The sequence below is a fragment of the Phodopus roborovskii genome, unplaced genomic scaffold, assembly GCF_943737965.1.
Source record: "Phodopus roborovskii unplaced genomic scaffold, PHOROB, whole genome shotgun sequence".
In the NCBI taxonomy this organism is placed as follows: domain Eukaryota; kingdom Metazoa; phylum Chordata; class Mammalia; order Rodentia; family Cricetidae; genus Phodopus; species Phodopus roborovskii.
In genome coordinates, this window is record NW_026125944.1 from 556,292 (window position 1) to 582,010 (window position 25,719).

The window sequence follows — 25,719 nt, forward strand, 5'->3', positions numbered from 1 at the left end:
GGACCCTTTCCATTAGCCTTTAATCACATTAAAATCTTATTCCTTAATTAAAAGAATCACGAATAGAACCTCCTCATTCTATATTCTGTTCTATTTCTTCTCTCTCTCCCCTTCAAACTCCTGCAAAGCTCTTTCTGTGTGATTAATACCTGTTCTTCCTCTCCTGTTTCCCCATCCCTCTTGACTCTTTGTCTTTGTCTCTCAAGCACACACCTCTCACTAAGGTTATGTTTGACCCCAAATGCTTCTAAATCTACCAAACCCTATGCAATCCCAGTTGTCCAAACCTTCTGTATCTTAGCACTATTTGATATTGGAAAACATCTGCTTTGCCTCCTTGCCCATTCATTCTCAATAATGCTTTTTCATATTAAAATATTAGAAAATTATAAAATCCCAGAGTGATGTCTCTGGCTCAGACAATTGTCCAGATGGAATTCTCATTGCTTCTTCAAAAGAATAATCTCAAAGTAGAGCTTTCTCTTTCCTTTCCAAACACAACAGTCTTTCAGTGTACCACAACTCAGGGGAAAAGGCACACTAACTTGTGCAATCCCTGTATTCGGGGGTTAGCCTTGATATCCCCCCTTCCTTATATGCAAGACTGTTGATTTTGTTGTAGAGATAGGTATCTTTCAAGCCCGCGTATCTTATGTCCATATGCAGCAAACATTGTTCCTTTCCTAAGTCATGAGAACAGACCTCTTTTTCTTGCTAGTCACTGACTTAATTCTTTTGCTTCACTGGGGACAGACTGACGTTTTTTAGATGCACATCTGTCCAGGTGTGGAAACACATCTTTAATCCCAGCACTAAGAAGGTAGGAGCCAGAATGGCCTACATAGCAAGTTCCAGGCTTGTCAGGGTCACATAGAGAGACCCTGTCTCAAAAATCAGGCATCTAATTATATTTCCTCTCTTATCCCACACTCCTTAACACATATTTCTTTACAACTCATTAGGAGCTTCTTAGTATTCTTAGGGAAATTATTAATTCTTAATGTGGCCTTAAAAGTCTCTTTATTCTGGACCCTACCTGCTTTCCCATCTCATCATTTTAAAATATTTTTACTTTCTGAGATTAATATAATTACAGCATTTTCACTTTCCTTTTTCTCCCTCCAAACCTTCCCATGTATCCTCTCTAACCCATTGCCTCTTTTTCATTGTGTGTGTCCCTTTTTATTTTTGATTATTTTTCTTTTGAAATTAAATATAATTCCATCATTTCCCTCTTCCCTTTTCTTCCTCCAAACTCTCCCATGTATCTCCTTGCTACCTTTCAAGTGTATGGCCTCTATTTCTTTAAGACATGTGTGTGTGTGTGTGTGTGTGTGTGTGTGTGTGTGTGTGTGTGTGTGTGTGTATGTGTGTGTATGTGTGCATGCATATTCTTCATTTTGTTTTGCTACTCAGATCTTCCAGGCCTCTCCCACCTTGGGGTTTTTGCACAAACTGTTTCTTCAATTTTTATTTGGAGCATTCCTCTCTCCACTCTGCTTGTCAATTCTGTTTTAATGTTCTGAGCCTCACTATCATACTTATGCTCCAACATTTCTTATACCGGGAGAGTCTCCTTTTTCACTGATTAAGACAGGACTCCTTACCACTGGTTTTCTTTGCACAGACCATTGATCCATCTACTTTGCAGTTATGTAAATACTTTAAAAACACATCTCTCTCTCTTCATATCTCAAAAATCCCCTCAGTAAGAATTTACTGAGCCCCCACTATGTATCAGGCATTATTTTATAAGGTGTGAGAAACTGTAAACAAATATACAATGTGGATAAAAAAAGTGCCACAATGAAATAAAATGTGGATGAACAGAACAGAGAAAAAGACTGTTGCTCAGGGCAGGAGAGTTAGAGAGAAGCAACTGAGCAGTGGCTTGAATGAAGTGAGGGAGCAAGGCATTGGGATGCATGGAGTGTGCGCCTTAGCCAAGTAGTAAGGGTAAATAAAGACTAGCAGGTCTCTAACCTGTTCCAAATATCCAGGAGGTCAGTATGTTCAAAGGAGAGTACCAAGAGGTGGTCATAAAGGTATGGATATGACCCAGTTATACCACTTCTGGATATATACCTGAAGGACCCGAAGTCAACATATGATAGAGACACATCCATCACAATAGCCAAGATATTGAATCAGTGTAAGTGTTCATCAGTGGATGACTGGATAAAGAAAATGGGTACATACACAATAAAAGTTTACACAGTCATAAAGAAAAATAAAATCATGAATAAATAAAAGTCTTTGAAAGAAAATGGAAGAAACTGGAGATGTTAAGTGAAACAAGCCAGATTCAGAAAGACAAGTGCCACATGTTTTCTCTTATATACAGAACCTAGGTTTAAAATCATGTATTTGTGTATGTGTGGAAATATGTGTTTCTTTCTGTGGTGTGGATATATAAATATGTGTGTTTCTATGGTATGCGTGTATAAATTTGTGTTTCTGTGGTGTGTATGAATGCATACATCATAATAATAGCAAGGATATTATTAGAGGGAAGGAACTTCGAAAGGGACATGGGAAATAGAGAAGGTAATGGGATATATGTTATATGAATCAGAGTGAGTTACTATCTTAGGGAAGGAAAGGAACCATCCAGAAGGAAACACCATGTATGAGGAAAGACAGTGGCAGAGGAAGACAAATTGCAAGAAAACATAATGACCTGTGTGACAATGTGATAATAAAATCTGATACTTTATGTACTAACCAAAAATTAATAAAAATTTAAAAAATGAAAACAGAGATCAAGGCTGCACTGTTGCAAGAGAAATTGAAAGAAGCTTTTACAGAGGGATTCATGGATTCTGTGTATGTTCTGAAATGATCATCTAGTTGTCATTGGATATATGAGTTAGATGGCAAAATGGTAGAATTAGGAAACTATTTATATTTATTTATTTATTTATTTATTTATTTATTTATTTTACATATTGATCTCAGTTCCCTCTCCCTCCCTCCCATGCCCCCCCATCACCCTCCCATCCCATCACCCCCCCACACACACACACACACTCCACAGGGAGGGTGATACCTTCCAGGAGGGGTCATCTAAATCTGTCAAGTCATTTAGAGTAGGGACTAGGCCTTCCCTCCTGTCTCTAGATTAAGGCAGTTATCCCTCCAAGGGGAATGTGCTCCCAAAGACCTTTTGTGCACCAGGGATACATCCTGGCTCCACTGTCTGAGGTCCCTTAGACTGCTCAGTCCTCCTGGCTGAGACCCATATTCAGGGGGGCCTGAGTCAGTCCCATGCTGGATTCCCAGCTATCAGTCTGGGGGCCCTTTAGCTCCTCCTTGTTCAGGTCAGCTGTCTCTATGTGTTTCTGCCGCCTGGTCTTGTCCTCTCCATCTGCATCTGGATTCTGGTTCGGCTCAGTGTTTAGGTATGGGTGTTTGCTTCTGTTTCCAACAGGTACTAGATGAGGGCTCCATGATGTTGGATAAGTTAGTCATCAATCTCATTATCAGGGAAGGGTATTTAAGGTAGCCTTTCCATTGTTGCTCAAATTGTTAGTTAGGGTCAGTCTTGTAGGTCTCTGAACATTTCTCTAGAGTCAGTTTTCTCTTCAAACCTATAATGGCTCCCTCTTTTATGGTCTCTCTCTCTCTCTCTCTCTCTCTCTCTCTCTCTCTCTCTCCCTCCCCCCCCCTCTGTCTGTCTCCTATCCCTCCCCTGACTCAATCTTTCTAGTCCCACGTACTTTCCTCTCTTCCCCTTCTCTTTCTCCTAGCTCCCTCTCCACTCATTTAAGAGGCAGTGGTGATAGTCCTGGGAAGAACTGCTGCTGGCCTGCTAATGGTGAGAAAACATCACTTGGAGAGCATTTGGAAGGCAGACTCTTTAGAATTTGTGATTTGTTCCTTTAATCCCCTAGGAAAAGCCAAAGGCTTTGGTATGGTAAGGGCTTATGGCATATGATCATTCCCAAGACTTCCCCCTCCCTTTCCTCCTGAGCCACACTGCTTCCTCATTGTACAGCGAGCAGACCAAATATGCTCTTGGAAATGATCTTCCATCAGAGATCAAGAAAACAGTGGTCCACTCGCTGTTCACCCCTCAGGATTCTGCTGATAGGTCACATTAATGGAAAGTTCTTTCTTCATTACCCTCTGTGAATGGGCATCTTATTCCAGCACTCTTAATTTCCCTTACTTACTGACTTTGTCTTCACAGTAATTATCTTACCTGATGAGAAATACATATATATATAATTATATATTTAAATATAATTATGTATATATACATTTACACATGTACATACAGTGATACATATAACATAATATATGTATGTATACATAATACATATTATATATAGCATGTATATACAAAGATGTTATGTATATATGAATAAAACATATTGACAGATAGTGGACCCTTTAGGAGATGGGACCTAGTAGAAAGAGATTCGATCGATGGAGGTGCACCCTTGAGAGGAATATTGAGATCTATTACTTGCTTTCTATTTAATTCTAGGTCACTACAGGGTGTGAAGCTTCCTTTGCCATGTGTTCCCTACCCATGATGTTTTGCTCTGTCAGATTGAAACCTCAGTTTCAATTGTGAAGTCAATATGAGTTACTCCTCTAAGTTAATGGTTCTCAAAGTTCTTAATGCTGTGATCCTTTAAGGCAGTTCCTCATGCTGTGCTGACCTCCAACCATAAAATTTTTTCGTTGCTAGTTCCTAACTGTAATTTTGCTACTGTTGTGCATCATAACTTAAATAGCTGATATTCAGGATATCTGATGTGCAACACTTGTGAAACGGGTCACTGCCTATAGGGTGAGAACCACTGCTCTAAGTTGTCATTCTGAGATATTTTGTCACACTCATAGAAAACTGCTTAACAGAGGGTCAAGGAGCAGATCCAAGTTTTGAGGCCAAAAAGGTACCACTTACTGAGATAATTGCTACTAAATGATTTTCACATGCAGACAGGAGCTCCCTGCTCTAATCTCCTATGATGTCTCTGCTCTATCTACTCTAATCGCAACAAAGTCTTTGCTCCCACCACAGCCCATGGACGGCTATGACAACACCAGAGTTTGAGGGGCCTGACTCTCCTTGTTTCTCAAGTAGAAAGAGACAGGAGATAACCTATGTGAACTCACAGTTCTTGAAATTTGGTGTGACATCAGTTTGATGGAACCCCCTCAACAATGTCTTACATATGTGCCTGATTCTGTGCACACAGGTTTTGGGCAAACAATTGCCTTCCTTTTTGAGGAGACAATACCACAATGAGCTTTTTAATGAAAAAAAAATAAAGAAATAAAAAAAATAGCTATCTCTTTTCCTCATTCCGGCAGGTGCCCAACCAGGTTGACTCGCTGGAGTGCATTTTCTGCATTCTTAATAGATAGCTAGCAGGAAACGCCTTGCACAGCCCCAGCTAGAGGGGTAGAAAATCTCAGAGGGAGGGAAGGTACTCATCCCCTGCTCCTGCTTCCACAGTTGTTGAGCTACTCCAAAGCAGGAGGATTCTGCGGTCTCAGATAACTGCAGAGGATTAAGGTAGGAGAAGCTGCGGACTTGAGAGTAGGAAAACAGATGGAAATCCACCGTGGGAGTGAATTGGAGGACTTGATATACTGTCCTAAGTGAGATTCAATCTGGCCTTTTAGGGGTGTTGCTTCAATTGGTCATGGTGACAACCACTGTCACTGGTTGTGCATCCCACCCTGGGAGTACTTGATGCATTTTGCAGGAGTGTGGTGAAAGTGTCTATATAGTGCCCCTGTGGCAGACTGGAGGCTAGACTTCTGGCTTTGGATTCCTTCTTCTGAGATGTTCTACAGTAGTTTGGATAATATTTCAGGGTCTACTTGGAATACTCTGGGTCTTTATTTTTGGTCGTGATCTCTCCTTTGAGTCAGCTCTGCAGTATCTTCTTCACCCAGGTCACGCCACCCCTCTCTCATTGAAAGATGAGGTGCTCAAATTTTTCATAGGGATGTGGTGAAATTTTGTTCTAATTAAAACAAATGACAATTCAGATTGTGTATCCTTTGAGAATTGTTTTACTCATTTTTCTAAGTCGGGGTTCACTGCGTTGCCCAGCTTTGTTTTGATCTCCTAGACTCAAGTGGTCCTTTGGCTCTAATCTCCTCAACGTGCTGGAACCACATGGATACGTCATAACACATCCAGATTAACTCTCTGGATTTAAATATCCATCAATTGTAATATCAAATGGAGTCGAGTATAGTCCAGAGAATTTCTAGTAGGCTGGATCCAGGGAAGTTACACTTGTTGAGTGTGTGTTCCTGTGTGTGTGGAGGGAAAGGGGAGTGGTGGTAGAAATTGTTCATTTAAGGTCTCTTCTAGCCTACAGTATGCGCTCTTCAAGTGAGCTGTAATGCTCTCTGACTTTTCCCTGGTATGGTCATGTGCTGTGTGCTTTCTTAGTCTATACCCAGTGAGACTAGAAAAAATGTGTTTGTGGCCATGCTATCCCAAGAATCTGGCTAGTTTTATTCTGTGTGGCTTCAGGGGCAATTAGCTAAGAGATTGCAAGCTGTGTCAAGCCTGAGCCAAGCACAGTAGCTGCTGGCAAGGTAGATCCCGAGATGACTGTCCTACAAAAGTACTAAGCGGCACCTGCTGCATCAGACAGTTGGAGTCTTCAAGGAAAGCCCGAAGGAGAAGGCTGGGGGCTTTGCTTGCATTCCTTGAGGGACTCCATATGTCCTGGCCCACAGCCCATTGAGGATGAGTGGTGTACCCCATCCCCAGATTTGATAGATGGAGAGACTGAGGCTAGAAAAAGGAGAGAAAATTTTCTACTCATCAGTTCGAATTCTTAATAGCAGATGGAGGTGAGCCTGAGAGACCCGAAATGCCAGTTTTGCCACTATCTAGTCTTATTTCACCTTCTCTACCATCTACTTTGCTTATTTTAAAATGGGGATGATAATGTCTACTTTGAAGGTTAAAACACTGGTGACGATATATAGACAGATTGTAGTAAAAAAAGGTATTGTATAGATTGTAGCTTTAAAATGCTATTGTCTCCACATGCTTGTTCTTTTATCATCCCCAATACCTATTATTTGTATTGACAACTCCAAGAATCTGAATATACAGATTATTGTTTATCGAGGAATAATTCACTTACTGTGAAATAGATCTACGGTGTACAATTTTGATGAGTTTTGACAAATGTAGTAACAGCCATCTTCATCAATTCAAAGGTAAGACACGGCCAATCACAGGGTATTTCAGTGCCTATAACCCTAGCTCTCAGGAGTCTGTGGCAAGAGGAGTACACATTGGAGGTCAGTCTGGGCAGCAGAGAGACCTTGCGGTACACCTTCATATACCGGGGGGGGGGGAGACATGGGACATGGGCAACATGGTGAGGGTTCCTTCTTGCCCCTTTCTTCTCAGTCTCTGCCAAAAGCATCCACTCTGCTGGCTTCTTGCACCATAGGTTATATGTACTTGTTTTTATGGGGTCTTCTTCATTTGGCCTTTTCACACAATATAACGCGATCCATCTGTGTTGTGTGTAGTGGTAGTTTTGTTCTACTTTATTGCTAAGTAATATTCCATGGTATGAAAATATCACAGACAAAAAATGTAGTTCCTGGTAATAGACTTACTTAATTGGTTTCCTTTGGGGGAATATTGTAAACACAATTGTCAGTAATGCTTACATAGAAATATCTGTATGTACATGGCTGAGGTAGAATAATTTGAAAGGAGAACTGTTTAGAAAGATCCCTGTTCAAGGCCACCCTGGTCTACAGAGCAAACTCCAAGACAGCTAGGACTACACAGAGAAGCTCTGCATTGAAAAGCAAAACAAAAGAAAACAAATTAGAAAGATCCCCTGCTTGTTGCCAAATTCCTTCCTAATATCCCCAGCACAATCTAACCATAAGAGAACCATATAAGACTAGCTGAAGAATTCACACTCTTCAAATCCTTTTAAGAATAATAGAGGGATTCATTATCCTCTACCTCAGGCCTCCTGACTCCTAATCTATGATTTCCTTGCATTGTACTCTCACTACATGAAATGGCATTCAACCATTGTTTATTGAGCATCAAGAAATTTGCCAGAAGGGCTCCATGACATGTAGGATCTCATATACTATACATAGAGGCAGTCTACTAAACCCTACTCATTTTTTGTTATATTCACAAAATTGAATGGATGTACTATATCTTTAGCCAGAGTACACAGCAAGTCTGCTTGATTTTAAACACAAAGAAGCTGTCTGAGAGAGGCTACTTCCCCTGGTAAAGGTGGCCTGACCCTGTCCTTGGTGCAAATAGAGACACTAACTTGAAGGAGAGTCATGAAAGAAATGGCAGGGTTGGGCATGCTGCTGTGAATTCCAGCTCCAAGGCAGTACAACATACAGCTGCTGAGCAGTGGCAAACAGAACATACAAACTTCAGCTTTCCACTAGTGTGCCTGTAATATCTTGTCATAAAAGTGGGTTTGGGAGACCTCTTCGGGTTACAAATACATGTGTCTGAAGACCTTCAAGATGGTCCTGCTGTGATTGCTAGCTTCTAAGATGAACAGGGTTCTGTGCAGGACAGTTTCAGGGGTGGTTTGGTGTGGTTTACTCTCCTGCATGGATGTGGTCAGGCTGGAAAGCAGTGCTGCTAGACAGTACCTAGCCCACCCTGGATGGCTCGGTTCAGCTCTTGAGGGAATCTGCATGATTTGGCTCTGACCCGACCTTGGTTCATGCATCTGGGAGGAGCTAGAAGGCAAATCACTCTGTTATTTGGTCTCAGTGTTCTGCCACTTCTCTCCTGGTGCTTTTCTAGTCTGGCGGCTTGATAATCCCCTTTTGTAAGAGAAGGTCACTATCTATCAGTGCTTGGCCAGCCTTGGGAATGCTGTTTCCTGAACCCTTAGTATATTGATGGGCTTGTGCTGTTTTTTCAAGAATCCTGTGAGGACCTGTACTTTTAGGAGCAAACTGTTTATTCTTAAGAATGGGACAACATAGTCAACGTACTTTATGCATCCACTTGAAAATGTTCTTCTGAAAATCACAAGTGTCAATTAAAAGAAAAGGAAAAGTTGCCATTCACCCAAACTTCAATTGAGTCACTTGGTGAGATAGGGCCAGTGACACTTCCTTGTTTATTTGTTTTGTTTTGAGACAAGGTTTCTCTATGTTGCCCTAGCTGTTCTGGAACTAACTATGGTAGATCAGGCCTGCAGTAAACTCACAGAGATCTGCCTGCCTCTGTCTCCCAAGTTCTGAGATTAAAGATGTGTGCCACCACCTCCCGGCTGACATTTTTATTTGGTTCACAGCTCTCGCCTGTATCGCTCACTCATAATGGACAAAATAAAGAAGATTGGCGTACAGATGCCTAAAAGCAGGCAAAAACCAGTAAAGACTGAGTGGAATGCCCGGTGTGTCGTTTTCAGCTATTTCCAAGGGGACATCAGCAGTGTTGTGGATGAGCACTTCTCCAGGGCTCTGAGCAACCTCAAGAAGTCACAGAGATGGAGCTCCTTGACCCATGGAGAAAATGTGATCCTCAGGAATGGTGAGTGTTGGGAGGGAGGAGAACCTCACCAAAAGACTAGCTCTTGAGGTACTCCATATTCTCAGATATCTGTGTGTCTGGTAAAAGCAAATCACACTGCCTACTGAGAACCTATGCCATTTAGACATTCAGGGTGAAATGGACCGTGCTTAGTTCACCTATGTCTTTGTTTCCTTGGTTATATATGTGATGAGTTTGCTACTCTGCACAGGGTAAGAGCTCTGTCATTGTCCACTCTGACCAGCTTATCAGCTGTACTGTTGTTACTGTTTGTCCGAGGGCAAGAACACTGGAGGACCCAAGATAAGATAAAGGATGATCCAGACTCCTGCCAGCCAATAGGGCAAAGCCAGAGGGTAGCCCACGAGGAGTCTTGCCACATCTCTCTCCCACCCCTCACACGGTCAGGGGTGTCTATTATTCAAGAGAGCTATATCACAATGTGTGATTTAAATACTTGTTTGGGGAAAGCCATGGCCATGGACAAGGGTCCATGATATGACTTTCATAGATCTTAAGTACTTTCGCATTTGTGGGTCCCTTCCTCCATAAAACTTATAATTTATAATTGTGTTTTTTATAAAAATGAACTTGACCCAGACTGGATCCATTTTATTTCCAGACATGGAATATCGATTTCTCACTGTTTTTGGTTTTAAAATAAGAATTTCTGAACTTCTAAAAGTATTCCTGGACTCTAGACATTGTGTCTCCCATGCCTGATGGAGTTAGGCAATGTGGTCCCTTCTGTATTCTCAACATGCTCATGCAGGCAGAGGTCTAACTGATTTTAGGAGCTCACTATTTCTGTGACCAAACACATATTCTGGATGCCATGTTTCATAGGCTGATATACGGGCCACTAAGTGGGGGCAGTTATACAAAGTAGACATGTAAAGCCCCTGTCTGTAAGCAAGGACATCTATTTGCAGACTCCACCATCCTGCCTTTATTTTTCTGGTGTAGACAGGGTATCAGTGTGTATATGATGTGCTGAATTTATGTCTTTCCAAGAAGGTAATTTTCTAGGTAAGTGCTGTGATTTCTTCAGACTCTTGTGGGTTAGAATGATATGTAAGAGCATATGGCAGTGGATACTCAATCTGGCAAGTGCTGTTTTCTGACTACTTACCACGATGCCTGACTCATAGAAGTCACTCAGTAAATACTGCTTGGGTGAATGGAACTGTGACCTGGAACACTGCATAACGACACAGACTGCATATGTTTCAAAGAAAAGGGATTTGTGCTGGGGACATGGCTCAGTTGGTAGCTTGCTTGTCTAGCATGTATGTGGAAGATGAAGGCAGGAAGACCAGGAGTTCAAAGTCAGCTATACAAGGAGTTCAAGGCCAGCCTATGAGTACATGAGACCTTATACTGATCCAAGGTCAAGGGCCCATTTCTGCTATTATCATCTGATTGACAGAGTCACACAGTAGTGCAATACAGTGAATCACATAGCAAGGGGCTGGGAAAATATGGATATTATCTGGTTTCTCTCCTTGTCATAAAACCACCTATAGTTTAATCATGTAGCACCAATTCTGATGATGTTATTGAATCCCTAATCATCTCACAAAGACTCCTATATTGAAATATACTAAATACAATTAATACCTCACAAGAGAGATTAAGATCCAATAAGATCCAATGGCAGTTTCAGAGAAGACAAACAACATTGAGTTCACAGACAAGGTCACCACAGAGATACATAGCCTTAGAACCAGTCAGCCTAATGCTAGGTTGCTACTACCCCCTGTGAGTGTGATCTTAAGGTATGTCACTTCTGCCTATACCTACTTCCTTGATGCTAAAATGGACAATTACTAAACAACAGAATGATGTTTTCAAGAAGTCAGTGAGATAATGGATACCAAGTGACCAGTAACAAGCTCTGTGTGTGGGTGGTGCCAAAGTGTACCATACTATTATGGGTATGATGGCCTACATTCAAAACATTAGGATCAGAAAGCATTAGGCCTTTCTCATGAGCTTTCATGTTATATGGGGCTTTGCTGTGTGGCTGTTCTAGTGTTTTCTTGGACTTGTGACGTCACCCTGTATGAGTTCAGGGAGCTGCTGCCTACTAGGGTACCTTGATCATAGCCTTGTTTCTTTACCAAACTAGCATCCATGGGCCAAAGAGCGATGGTGGCTTTCTTCTCCACTTAGCTTCATGGACACTGCATTTTCTTCACAATAGTCTCACAGGCTCCTTACACATTATCTCATCTGGTTTGGGACTTGGCAAGTTTTTCATTAGCTGACTTAGCAACTGAAGAAAAGACTGTCCTCTCAAGGCCTCTCTTATCATAGGTAGGAGTCATGTTTCCCCTAAGCTTGGTTGCCTCAAGGAAGGGCCCCATGAAAGAAGTCCAGGATGTAGAGGTTCTCATTGGTGGTGTTCTATGACACACAGCCAGCCTCAAACATGGTGGGAATTTATGAAGTGGCCTTTCATTACTGACTGCTGCTTAGAGTTCTCTTAACCCCATCAAGCCAACCCCAAGCAGCCCAGGCACCACTCAGTCAGGCAGAGAACAGGGCCTCATTCATGGGTACCCATAGACAACTTGCCCACATTCTAAAGGCACTCTGTCAAGCCAAATATGCAAGGCCCAAACACAGAGACCTATATGGAAATGCCACCAAATTTCCTGGCTTCTTCCCCTAAATCTGAGTTATGTATTTATTTTAATTATATGTGTATAATATACAATGGGTTACTTTGGGAGAGAAAATAGCTGAAGAAATTAGAGTTATCTCCTCTTTTAGAGGACTTTGGGGACTCTAGAATCAGTATGTAGGGAAGCTGTGATTTCTTGAGGCAGGGTATGGTCCTATCCCATATTTTTTCTGTCCCCTTCCTCCTAGTCCCAGTCCCAAGTGCACTCTCAGACCTGGTAACATGCTCAAGGGCTGCTAGGAGAAGGTGAGTGGTGACGATGTGAGCCTACACAGGTCCTCTGTGGCCACTCTCAAAGTCTTCCTATCTGCCACCTATAACAGTTCCATTCACCCATGTGGGATAGGAGTCACCATGCTTCTCCTCCATGGGTGAATAAAATATGGGGGGATGTGTGACACCAGCGGCATGGACAAAGAGCACCAAGTCAATACGTGCAGACCAAAAGTTGGACTTTCCTGATGTAAGGGGTGTGGGTGCACGTGCACATGTGTGCGCCCATGTGTGTTTCAAATGAAGTGCCATGTGGGGTTACAATGCACTCGTATTAAAGGCAGAGAAAGAGGAAGAAGGAAAGAGGAGGAGAAGGAAGGGGACAGGAGGAGGGAGAATAGATGAAGGAGTCAGAAGAAAGGCAGTCAACCTTCACATCTGTAACTCGTATTTTGGTTATTTACAAGTCAAGTAATTTTTTGGTTTTGAATTTTTAAATGGCTTAGTGAGGAAGGTGAAGCAGGAGGATTGTTTGAAAGTAGTTTAGGGCCATTCTGGGGAGAATAGTGAGCCTGTCTCAAAAAACAGAATTTTTTAACCTTCAAGATAATATGTTCATTTTGAAAATTTTGAAAACACAAATGCACACACCTCAATTTTTCCACAGAGCCACTTTGCATGTAATAGGCTGCAAATCTATTTTTTAATGTGACAATAAGAATGATACATTTTTTATGCCAGTGTTATATAATCTATGACATTATATTGCTCAAGAGTATGTTTTAGATATGCCACATTTATTAATTTTATAACATCTAGATTATCACTAACCTTTTGGTATAGTATTAACATATCTTTAAGCATCCTTGAAGCTAAATTTTTGCTTGTATCTTTGATTATATCCTTAAGATAAAGTGTTGTTGGTGGAATGACCATGGCTGTAGGTTGGTTACACATTGACTGTGTCCCCGGTAAAATTTCTGTGTGCTGTTGTGAAAGCTGGTAAGATCTTTAAGAGTTGGGTTGCTCCTCTCCAGAAGGGATTAAAGTAGTTCTCAATTATAAAGACAGTGAGCTATTATACAAGAGTAAGCTCCACCCCTGAGGTGCTCCCTGGCTTACTGGCTTCCTATTTGGACATACTTGTGTAATGAGACCATCAACTAGGGTGTCTTCACCAGTGCTGGTGAATAACTACGAGCCAAATAAACCCAGTCTCAGGCATCTTGTAACCACAAAAAGAGTAAGATATACAGTCAAGCAAGAGGTTGAACAAATTGTAGAGATTGTTTGTGTCTGTCTGTCTGTCTGTCTATCTATCTATCTATCTATCTATCTATCTATCTACCTACCTATCTATCTATCTGTCATATATATATATATATACGTGTATATATATATATATATATATATATATAATCTCTCTATATATACACACACACACACACACAAATGTTATGCCAATCTGTCATTGTTCCAGCTTCAATAATGTGGGAAAGTGGCAAGTTCCCTGCTCACCTTAAAATAGAAAGGTTCAGTGAAGAGGTGTGTTTATTGTATGTGTATGCATGCACACATTTTTGAGTGTATATACATATTTGCAATTTTATATATATATATATGTGTGTGTGTGTGTGTTCATGTGCTCTAATGTTTGTGGCTGAATATATATATATTGAAAAATGTAGTCAGAAACTGCTATGTTTTAGGCATGGCAAGAATTCCCTGGGATATGGTGGTGGAGAGGAGAAATGAGCTAACTCCATGCATACTGGGTAGTGGGACAGAGCATTAGTGAGTGAATGAATAAATTATTTAACTACTGCTGTGTGGAAAATAGGCTTGTTCCAGACACAAAGAGTAACAGGACACACTCTAGACTAGAGATTCATGTTTCTAAAAGGATGATGTGAGAATTTGTGTGTCTAGAAACTAGTCCAGAATAGAAGATCTGGGCTTCTATCCAAGCATGGAGGTGGGTTCATTCCCTGATTTGGATGCAAAACTTATAGTACAACAAAAGCTTTCTACAAGGTTCTGGCATATCCAAAGGTGTCCATGGTAGGAATGGTGGTGTCTCTGAGTGTTCTTGGGAGGAGGGAGGAGTGGCTACCACTTTCACTTAAATAGTGAGGAGTGTATAGCAACACTTTCTGACTTTCTGAACATTCCTGATCTTTGGACTGACCAGCCTCAGTAATTCTAGAGTCACTGGCCAGATCTAGATGCCTACGTTTGGAGTACATAGAGTGGAAGCCATCTCTATTCTTACTGAAATAAAATCCCCAATCTACTTCAAGTGGCTCTGAATCCAAGTGTTCAAATTATCTCTGCCCATTCATGTCATCTTGGACTTGAGAAAGCATCAAAATTACCATTTGGAGACTCTTGCACATACACCCAGAGGATATTAAGAGGAGGTACTTGGTAAGACTGTCACTGCAGAAATAACCTTGAGAAAGTCCAAGGTATGGTTTAAGGTGTCATGCTGTGCCCACAGAGACAATGGGCCCAGTTTCCCAAGAAGACTGAGAAAGAGTAGCCCACCCAATGCAGGGTCTCCACTCAATGAGCCACAAGCATCCAAGCCTGATCTAGAAAAGTGGGTCTCTCAGCCACTCACAATCCTTAGGATGCTATGACTTCAGGGTTGAGACCCTCTGTGCACTCCCACATTCTTCCATCTAAAGTGGACTGTGGCACACCCAGTGACTACATGGGACTTTGCACAATGGCACACTGCCTAACTCCCCTTAACTGGAACAGAAACAGTTAAAAGAAATAGTCAGTACTCACTGGGGCCCTGCTTTCCATGCCCCAGACATTCAGTAAGCACCTGAGGCATATGTATGAGATCTGTAAAGCCCATCCAGACAGAAACTGCCCAGGTGTCAGGGGCTAGGCTTTGTTTATAATTTGTGCTTAGGACATGCAGTACTCCCATTAAATATGAAGCATGGACGTTGATTATATGAAATCAACTTAATCGTTCTGTTCCAGGGCACACAGTGTCCTGCGTTTCTAGTAGCTAGAAACATCTACTTTCAAAAGTAGTATTTGCCCCCTAGAAACATATCCCAATATTTTTCCCCATGTTTTGCTTTATGGGGAAAGCCTACAACAACCATTGCTTATTGTAAGGGATTTGAGATGCTGAGTAGAATACTTGTGTCATATGTGATCTGGCTTCTTTTATGTTTATCATCCACATTACAGGCAAAGCTACCATGGTGGTTAGGGACACTGCACTGCAGTGGCCTCTAGGATGGTTTTCATTTTCTACAAATCCATTCAAACTAAACATTCAGGAGAGATTCCCTATGGAGGGAAAGGGAACCAGCATCTCAGAAAGACTCCCTGCTCGCTAATTCTCCTTTGTCATCACAGTCATGCTCCTCCTCCCTACTCACTTCTCCATTATCTTAGATAGAAGAGAGGCTCCAGGCTTTAAGTACCATCTGGCAAAACTCCCCCCCCCCAATGCCCTAAGTGGATGCTGAAAAAGGAAAAACACCCGTTCATTATCTGAGCTATGGTAGACATTTGAGATCTCACAATCGGCAGCTATCCTAGGTGCCATTACAGTAGGGACCCAAGGAGACTCCATCCTTATTAGTCAGTCCACATGAACTTGACAAGGGGAAGTGGTGTCATCACTTGGTGACTCCAATCATTCTGCTGTTGTAGGATGAGGACCAAACAACTACTTTCCTCCCAGCATTCATTGCTCTTGCTCAGTTTCCTACCAGCCCATTATACTTAGCTTCTGTGGCCCAGTTTCTTACCATTTTCGTGCCTAGGATTAGGTTTCAGTTCCTAGAGTGTGAAAGACCAATACAGGTAAGCTCTAATTTCTTTATACAATTCTGTGGAGTCCTCCCATTTGCTATACTTAAAGTATCAACTATAAAATGGAGCTAAACAATGCAGCAACTGAACAGAAATCAAGGACTTAATCACAGAACATTCCTTAAGGAGCCAGTGTCCATGTGGATGCAAAGATGCATGTGCGAAGTTGTTCACTGAGATGTCAGTAACATAAGTGACAAATGTGAACAACTTAGCTGCACACAAATGAAACCTTTGTTAGTCCATTACTACCTTATGATAGAAGAGTATATAGCCATTTAAAAGCTAGCGTTTGTAATAGCTATATATTGATCTCTCAAATAACTTGATACCATGTAAAGACTTCTTTAATAAAAAGACCAATCCAACTTATTCCTTACTCAGAAGAGAATGGTACTGATTAAAGAAAAAAGTTATGCCTTCTGAATCTTACTCTGACATGGATGCCCTTCCATTTTATCTTATTACAAATCATATCGCACCTTTCTGCACTTATTCTGGAGTCAGTCGAAACAACAAATGTTTAATATTTTTACCTAATTTTTTTTCTCGACTTAAGCTTGTGTACAAATCCTTGGGAAGGAAGTGATGACATTAAAATTAGTAACTTGAAAAAAAGCTCAAGTTTGGCTCTATTCATTGCTGTGGGAGGATGTTTGTTTAGGTTGTTTCTTGAGACAGTGTTTACACTGTAGCCCGAAAGCTCTTAGACTCACTGTGTAGCTCAGGCTGGCACGGAACTCAAGTCAATCCTCCTGCCTCAGTCTCCTGAGCATGGAATCATAAGCATGTTCCACTATGTTCAATGACATTCATGATATTTTAATGAAGCAAACACAGTCTGAAAATAATATAAACATAATATAAACAGATCTAGAGGATGCAGTAGTTATTTATGGACACTGGTTAATGTGGGTTTTAAAAAACATTTTCTGCTTACTTCAAGTCAAAAATTATATTATGAGGCTGGAGGGATTGCTCAGTGGGTAAAAAACACTTGCCAAGGAAGTCTGATGACTTGAGCTCAATCCCTGGAACCCAGCAGGGAAGGAAAGAACTGACTCCTATAAGTTATTTTCTGACCTCTGCTATGACCATTCTCCTACACTTATACATACACCACTCTGTCACATACAAATAATAAAAATAAATTATGTATATTTGTGTATATATAATACATGAATCAGAATCAGAAACAACAAATATTCTGAGCATTTGTAGAAAATATTTAATATCTGAATCTTTTCCAGATAGCAACATGCCCCCGAATCAGTGGCGTCTCACTCCTTCTTGGACAAAACCCCGGCCAGAAGCATCTCTTGTAAATGGTGCCAGCAGCAGCCGCTTGGATGAATGTGTTCCTAAGGCTACAGATCAGTGCCCACTGTCTAGGCCCAAGACCCCTTCTGCACATCCTCAAGAGATGTGGCAATTTTCATCCCTAGAGAGGCGAGACTTAGAGTCGACCTACTCTCGTGCCCTTCCTGACAGGCATCCAGCTCCAGAAGTCTACCCTGATGAGAGATGTGAGTCCCTCCTGCATTTACTTCAGCAGGATAGATACCTAAACCGTCCTCTGGAACCTGCCACCAGGGAGAACTGCAACCATGCCAAGACAGCCGGAAACACAGAACTGCACATGAACTTGCCACCCAACTCAGACCACTGTAAGGAAATGTTTACAGATACTAATAAGGTCATTGTTTTTGACAGTGGGTTGGCGTGACATGAGGAACTACCACTCTGGACATAGAGATAAGGCTGCTGTCCAGAGTCATTATTTTACTTAAAACTTCCATATATTTTCACTAGGCCACATTGACATACACTGTTTAATGGCTAAAGGAGACAGCCAGACTGGCAGACTTGGCCTGAAATAATCCCCCCAGTCTGTTGACTTGGCTTTGTCCTAGAAAAAAAAAAAGATGTGCTTATGCCTAAAATCATAGAGTCTCATATTTACCTCCACTCCACTAAATAATCTATTTGCAAAACAGAGTTCTATGACGTACCTACAGGCTCAAACTCTGTTCTCCAAACAGGTTGACAACTTGCAATGATGCCAGACTCCTGGGCAAAAACAAGGACAATCTATACCAACCATCTGTTCTACACATTAAAATTCAAAGCAGCTGGAGAGGCAGCTCCATAGCTGACTGCAGATACAACAGTGTCTGGCTGTCTGTGACTCCCTGCTGCACAACGGGCTCAATTTCCTTTGGGTCTCTGCACCCTGATCACTTCTTCTCCCCCTGCACAAAAATAAGCCTCCAGGCTTGCCCACATTTTCTTCACTCACTCACCCAATATATATCAAATCAGTGACTGCTACATTCAAAATACTCATCTGAGAACAAGTGTCCCTTCATTCTTATTTTTAAAAGAAAAGATGGTGAGTTGAGTGCATTATACTTTCACAAAAATAGTGACGACCTCTTCCATAAGATTGGCCTTTCTTGTGAAATTCTTAATGGATATATCATACTCTTTCTTGAAGCCAAGACTGTATCCCCTAGCATTCTGTACACTGGGTGAATGATTTTCTTTCACAACTTTCTAGTTCATACATATCTGTGGTTTCATACCTGAAGGAAATCACTGGATGCTCTCTTTGCTGTGATTAGGCACACAGTCTACAAAGGGCTGATTCAGCCTTTCCCCCAAAGTCTGACACTGTGACCCATGTTGAAACAAATTTCCCATTAGAATAGGACCGTACTATTTCCATAGTTTAATTAGCTACATATAAAGAGAAGAAATCATGCAAATAGCATGCTTAGGAAACCTCTGAAAATTAACACTCCTGTCTTCTTTTTTAAAAATATTCTACTGGATTCAGAAGGAAAATGAGACCAACTGTGTTTATATGTATATCTATGCATACACACAGCAGAACTCTGTTTCAACAGTTGCTTAGAAAGCAGATGGCTCAAATCGGCATTTCCCCAACATAACAGCTCTATATAGTTCCAATCCCGTTACAAACCTTTAGTGAACATAAGCAAGGCACATCAGGGCCAAAGGATGATGCAGACATAGTTTATTCTTAAGACTGCTGCACACGTTCACACAAATGTTTATTATCTAAGTCAACTGGAGAAACACTTCACATTCCCCTACTAATGTTGACATTGTATTCTATTCACTGGTGTCTCATAGTCCAGAATTCACTAAGTAAGTTAGAGATCCTTCAGTAGTTCTGTGTGGGAGATGGGAAGAAGTTGTCAAAGGATATTCCATGGGCAGAATCTTCTGTTCTCAGCATTTGATAAGAGAAATCATGTCTTGTATCCATAAAGTGAGGGGCAGGCAATCTGGGGTCTATGGAGTGCTACAGGCTCCCAGCCCAAGGTTTCATTTCCAGTCATGTTTTCTTCCTCTTTTCTAGATAAGAAAATCTATGGTCATGGATCTGCCCAATCTTGGCAATGAAAGTAAGTAAAGGGGTCACATTTCCAAGTGTAGCACTGCGCCCTGAAAACAAATGGGAAGACTGTGTACTAAAGCAACCAGAGTCTCCAGAAGCTTCTGGGAGCCTTGTTTCCTCTATTAGTGTTTTCATAGATTGCATTGGTTATGTCTCATCTTCAAAGAGTTCAAATATGCACTATGTATTTTGCAAATTTTCTTGAACATGCTCTCATTTGGTCAGAGAAGCAACTCTACTGAATTCTGTAATCTGAGGAGCCCGACTCACCTACTCAGTCAAGATGACTCACTGAGAGGAATGAATCCATGAGGATTAGCTGTTCCAGATGTTCACCTTTCAGCCACCCCAGAACTGAATCTGCAGTCAGGGAAAATGTGTCTAAGGCCCAAGGACAGGAACCTGGGCTTTACACTAAATTTGAAATTAGACGCTTCAAACTGAGGACAGTTTGGGTAGAAAGGAAAGAGAGCTTGATGAAGCCTAACTAAATTCAAGGTTCTAATTCCAATTTTGATACTTACTAGTCTCAAGGACTTGCTCACAGCTTGTGACCCTCCCTATGCCTTGGTTGCTTCATTCATAAGACTACCCTAAAAATAGTGACCACTGCTCAGGGGTGGTGATGCAGAGGCAGTGGATCTCTATGAGTTTGAGGGCAGCTTGGTCTACAGAGTGAGTTCCAGGACACAGGCTTCAATGTTACACAGAGAAAGCCTGTCTCAGAAAACCCAAATAAATAAATACAGTGACTACAGTATAAGGGTTCTGTGGGAACATAATGAAATGGTGTATGTGGATGCTTAGAATAATACTTTGCTATAGTGTGGTGGTTTGGAAGAAAAAAGCCCCAAAGGGGTGATACTATTAGAGAGTGTGGCACTGTTAGAGTAGGTGTGACCTTATTGGAGGAAGTGTGTCACTATGGGAATGAGCTTTGAGGTCTCCTATGCTCAAGCTTTTCCCAATGAGACAGTACACATTCTCTTGACTTCTGAACAAGATGTAGCCAGCACCACAAGTGCTTGTATGCCTCCATGTTCCCTGCCATAATGATAATGGACTGAACCTCTGAAACTGTAAGCCACCCCAATTAAATGTTTTCCTTTATACAAGTTGTCATGGTCATGGTGTCTCTTCACAGCAATAGAAACACTGACTAAGAAATATAGCTATCCACTGGGGCAGTATAAAGTGTCTCATGAATATAGCTCAGTGGTGGATTGCTGGCTCAGAATGCCTTCTTAGCATATAGAAGTTCCAGAGATTATCTCTAACATAAAACAAAACCAAAAGCAAAGAGCATGGGACTTTTTAGAAGTCATTTTATACCCCAAACTTACTCAAAGAACAAAATTAAAACCACCAGCATACTCCCTGAGTTCAGATGATCTTAGTTGTGTGGTGACCTTGGCTGCAGGAAGACATACTCCAGTCTTTCCCTGCCTTAGGGACTTCTATACAAGTAAAGCAATGTCCTCAACCACATCCCAGAAAATGATTTCAGAGGCTAAATTATCAACTGTGTTAAGTAATGTTAAGGGGAAATACATGCTTTGGATTTGTGAAAGGACAAATGTACATATTTGAATTATTGTATTTTAAGTTACGTTGATCAAAGGATGCAATTTGCAACAAAATGTAAGGATTAAGCAAAGAGCAAAATTAAGTTATTTAAAATTAAATAAAACATAAAAATAATTGGTGGGATTATTTCCCTTATCTTAAAGATTTTATCTTTTGCAAATGATACCATAGCATAGTTCATGAAGTACATAATTTAGATTTAAGGATGAGAAAGGGGTTCTGATACAGATAAAATCAAGCCCATGGACAATCCGGCTTTCAGTAAGCGTAGTGGGGTTTTCTTTCTTGTTTTCTGAGGTTCCACACATTATATTTAATCAAAGAAATGAAATGGGAAGAAGGTATGATAAGAAGTACAACTGATGTTATCTGCCAGTGATATTGTCTTATACTAGAATCTTACGGAGTACTCAGTATTAATATATCCATTCAACATGAGGAGAGTAGAGTTCAGGCAGACTAAGGCCACATAGCTAGGTTCTGGTGTAACCCTACCCTCATACCCGGGCTCATTTGATTCTTTTCTTTTCTTTTCCTTCTTTCCTTCTTTCCTTCCTTCCTTCCTTCCTTCCTACATTCCTTCATTCCTTTTATCCTTTCTTTTCCTTTCTTTTTTCCTTCCTTCCTTCCTTTCTTTCTTTCTTCCTTCCTTCCTTTCTTTCTTTCTTTCTTTCTTTTTTGAGACAGGGTTTTTCTGTGTAAACTTAGCTGTCCTGGAACTCACGCTCTAGACTAGGCTGGCCTCGAACTCATAGAAATCTACCTACCTGTCTCTTCTGTGTGCTGAGATTAAAGGCGCTAACCACCATACCTGGCTATTCAGTTGATTCTAAAACTAGCTTCTTCACCATTACACTTACCCTGTTTTCCAGGAAGTCAATCTCCAGAGAGAAGAAGAGATCTCTACTATTATTAGAATCGGTTGGAAGAACAGAATTTCTTTTGGGGCAGCCTGATCATGCTTTTCTACTGTGGATCCTGAAGTCATTACTGTCGCTTTCTGTCCCTGCTGCTAAGAAATCAAGCACAAGTCACCGCTCTCTTTTAAATTTTGCTCTGCTTTTCCTTAGCAACTGTGCCTTATGGCAGGGGTTTTCAAACATAAGCAAATTCTCAGCTTATAAAATGAAGGAAAGAGTTGTTGTGGGGTGAGATGCACAGACGTCCACCTGTTGTTCATTGTTCTGCCTCACTGCATCTACTGACCTTTACCTTAGAAGCCATGGGTTCTCAGGTTCCCAAGCAGTATCCTTTAAACCAAACCTGAGCCCATGGGATTTTATGAGGTTGTTTGGCTTTTCTGACGATGTTAAGGGGCCAAATCAGTCCAAGAATGTTCCAGCTTAAACCAGACTGCAGTCAACCCCACTCCAGACTCAGAGAAAAGTCAAAAAAATATGGCATGCAAAAGGCTCCACTCCCCAAATAGAGACCTGGTTGAGGCTGTTGACTCCCTCCATCTCCAGCGTCTAGACTTTTGAGAAGTCTGGGCCTGTTCAATGAAATAGTTTGCTTAGAAAATTTAGTTCTTTGGTTCTAGCTAACTGATTCCAAGGGGCATTGTTGAGAATTTTGAGATGGAAATTGAACAAAGTTTTTTGTTCCAGCATGAGCCTGCTGCTGGATCAGAACTTATTCTGAAAGATTCAGGGCATTTCTTGGTTGCACTTCCATGAGTTTATGTCATGCCTTGTTCTGAAGACAGGACCATGGTATCTGGCAGCGAATAGATGCAACATTAGATCTTGGGTGGCCTTTTGACCCCTTCAAAGAGCCTAACTAGCTTCCACAAACCATGTATGACCATCTTGGAGTTCAGAGGTAGCAATATTTCTTTTAACTGTTGGGTTATCTATGCTGATACTCACGGTAGTTTTGTTAAGTAGGAAGGACAAGGTGAGGCTTGCTTCATCTCCCCAGGCTGGTAGGTAGCATCATATTTGTGTGATCTGGGTACTTTCCACGTGACAATCCAGAAGCCCCTGACAACAGTGCTCTGCATCCATGACATACTTGCTCTTATGCAACATTCCAGAGGGTAAAGACTATTAAGACTCTGCTGTTGTTAGATGCTACTAGTTTGTATTCTAAGGATTTTCTTTTTGTCTTGGGTTGATATTTGCCACCTACTATCTCATTTAACCTTCCTAAAAATTCATGAAACTTACCTTTAAATAAAAATACAAGCAGCTGGCAATTTTCCTACTTCAATTAAGAGGGATAAAAAGAACTCCTGATACCAGGAGATCCCATAGTCCTCTGACACACATAGGCAAATCCTTGTCCAGATAACAACCACTATTTAATCTTTAATTTCGACTTCTAGATCTATCCTGTTTGGTGCCTACCTGACTTCCAAAGAGTTTTTCTTTAATTCACTTTGTCATTTTAATTTTGCAATTTAAAAATGTCCCACCCTACCCCTTTACAAAACATATACCATTATTTACACACCTAGGAGGGGTGGCTGGGCCACTGTACGGTGTGTGGCCTCATATATGTACACGTTGATAATCTGGAGGCATGCTAGTTGAGTGGGAGAAGGGGACAGGAAGTGGTAGTTTTCCACCAGATAGATCAGTCTTGATGCTGTTTGAATATTCCCAGTGGAAATACCTTAGAATCTATGAGGGTGATTGTGGGAGATGTCATTCTGTAAATATGTTTCTCATACTGGTTAATGAATAAAGCACTGTTGGCCAATAGGAAAGCAAGATAGGCAGACTAGGAGACAAGGAGGATTGGAGGAAATGGTAGGAAGGAGTCAGCATATTGAGAGAGAGTAGAACAGAGGTCCAGGCCCATTCTCCAGTAAGATGAGACCACGTAGAAATACTTAGATTAACAGAAATGGGTTAATAATTAAGACAGAGCTAGCCGATAAGAAACTAGTACTTGGCCAACAGAATTATATCTAATACAGAGTCTCTGTGTATTAATTGGTACGGCGGCGGGACCCGACCAGCAGTGGGCGGAAAAAACTACTTGTAACATTATGGCGCTGCAACGTGGCTAATAAGAACTTCAACTTAAAATTTAACAAAAGCTTAAAAATGGGTTTTAGGAACAAAAGAACAAAGACAAGCAAGGCTTCTTACTAACAGCATTTTTCTCAGTTGGACTCTTTTGCATGAGACAAGCAAAGATTTCCATGGCTCCTTTAAGGGAGATTTTCTGATTCAGCATAAGCAGCAAAAAAATCGCAAGGCTTTTAAAGAGCTCTGTTAACAATTCATGGGTGTGTATGAGAGCTGGCAATGGCAGTGACCACATCTCCAAGCCGGCAGCATGCTGCTGGGTGCAGCACAGACCAAGGCAGTGAGCACAGCTCTCAGTGCTGGCGGTAAAATAGCCTCCGCCATCACCGTGACTGACACAGTTATGACTTTCATTTTAGCAATGTTGTTGTTTACCAGATAAAAGACTCATGGCCAGAAAAAGATAAAGATTTACAGTAAAGACAGATTCAGATTAAGAAAAACAGCTAAAGGTTTACATTTTGTTTTAAAATGTACATAGACATGGGAGAGAAAAAAAAAAGGAGTCATGGGTTCGTATCCCACTTTTGACACCAGATATTGTGATTTAATAAGGATCAGGATAAACAAATAGGCCGAATAGATGTTTATTCATGGAGAAATAATTCACAACATAGACAGGTGAACACCAACAGGTTCCTGCTTCCAAGAATGCCTCCGGAAGTCTTCCTTTCCCCGTGTGGCTTGCAAGAGAGCATTCCCCCATTCCTCCTCAGACCTAGTTCCACAGGTCACTTCTGCCCCTGGCTCCACCCCCAATGGGCGTGGTCAGTGCCACACAAGGAGACCAAGTGAATATCCTGCTACAGGTGATCATAACGAACATTCCTAGTAATGTGGGACACAGAATCTGAACCACTCATCTCTCATATCCAAGCAAAGCTTCCTGTGGTGGGACTGGGACATCTACACAGCCACAAAACCTTCAACCTACAATCTATCATGCCTGCAAGATGTACTAGGGCAATGATGGCACAGAACTTGTAGGAGTGTCTAAGACATGATTGGTCCAACTGGAGGCCCAGGCTACAGGAAGGAGCCCAAGCCTGACAGTGCTGAGATGGCCAGGAACCAGAGACTGGACAGCACAGAGAACTAGGATAGAACCAACATAACTTGAAAGCAAAAGTCAATGAAATGATTCCTAATGATATTCTGCTATACTTGTAGACCAGAGTCTAACATAATCGTCATCAGGGAGACTTATACAGCAACTGATGGGAGAAGATGTAGAGGCCCATAACCAAACACTAGGCAGAGCTCAGGAATCCTGGGGAAAAGAGGGAGGAAGGATTGTAGGAATCAGAGGGCTCAAGGACATCACAAGAAAAGTCACTCAATCAACTAGCCTGGGCTCATAGAAGCTCAC

The 25,719-nt window shown here is 41.3% G+C and overlaps 1 protein-coding gene across 1 annotated transcript; it reads left to right on the forward strand.

Moving 5' to 3' along the window:
- The first annotated feature begins 9,329 nt into the window (after positions 1–9,329).
- On the forward strand, positions 9,330–22,715 carry Vgll1 (vestigial like family member 1). The gene is made up of 4 exons (XM_051179120.1): positions 9,330–9,547; positions 17,549–17,965; positions 19,687–19,732; positions 22,185–22,715. The coding sequence occupies exons 1-3, from the start codon at positions 9,334–9,336 to the stop codon at positions 19,728–19,730; spliced, it is 675 nt and encodes a 224-aa protein (XP_051035077.1). The 5' UTR covers positions 9,330–9,333; the 3' UTR covers positions 19,731–19,732; positions 22,185–22,715.
- The last annotated feature ends 3,004 nt before the right edge of the window (positions 22,716–25,719 follow it).

Bases quoted from the DNA above. Each gene is read 5' to 3' on its own strand.
- Vgll1 (XM_051179120.1), top strand. From the start codon at position 9,334: ATGGACAAAATAAAGAAGATTGGCGTACAGATGCCTAAAAGCAGGCAA. The intron at 9,548-17,548 runs GTGAGTGTTGGG...AATCTTTTCCAG, and splicing joins AAATGTGATCCTCAGGAATG to ATAGCAACATGCCCCCGAAT. The intron at 17,966-19,686 runs GTAAGGAAATGT...CCTCTTTTCTAG, and splicing joins GCCACCCAACTCAGACCACT to ATAAGAAAATCTATGGTCAT.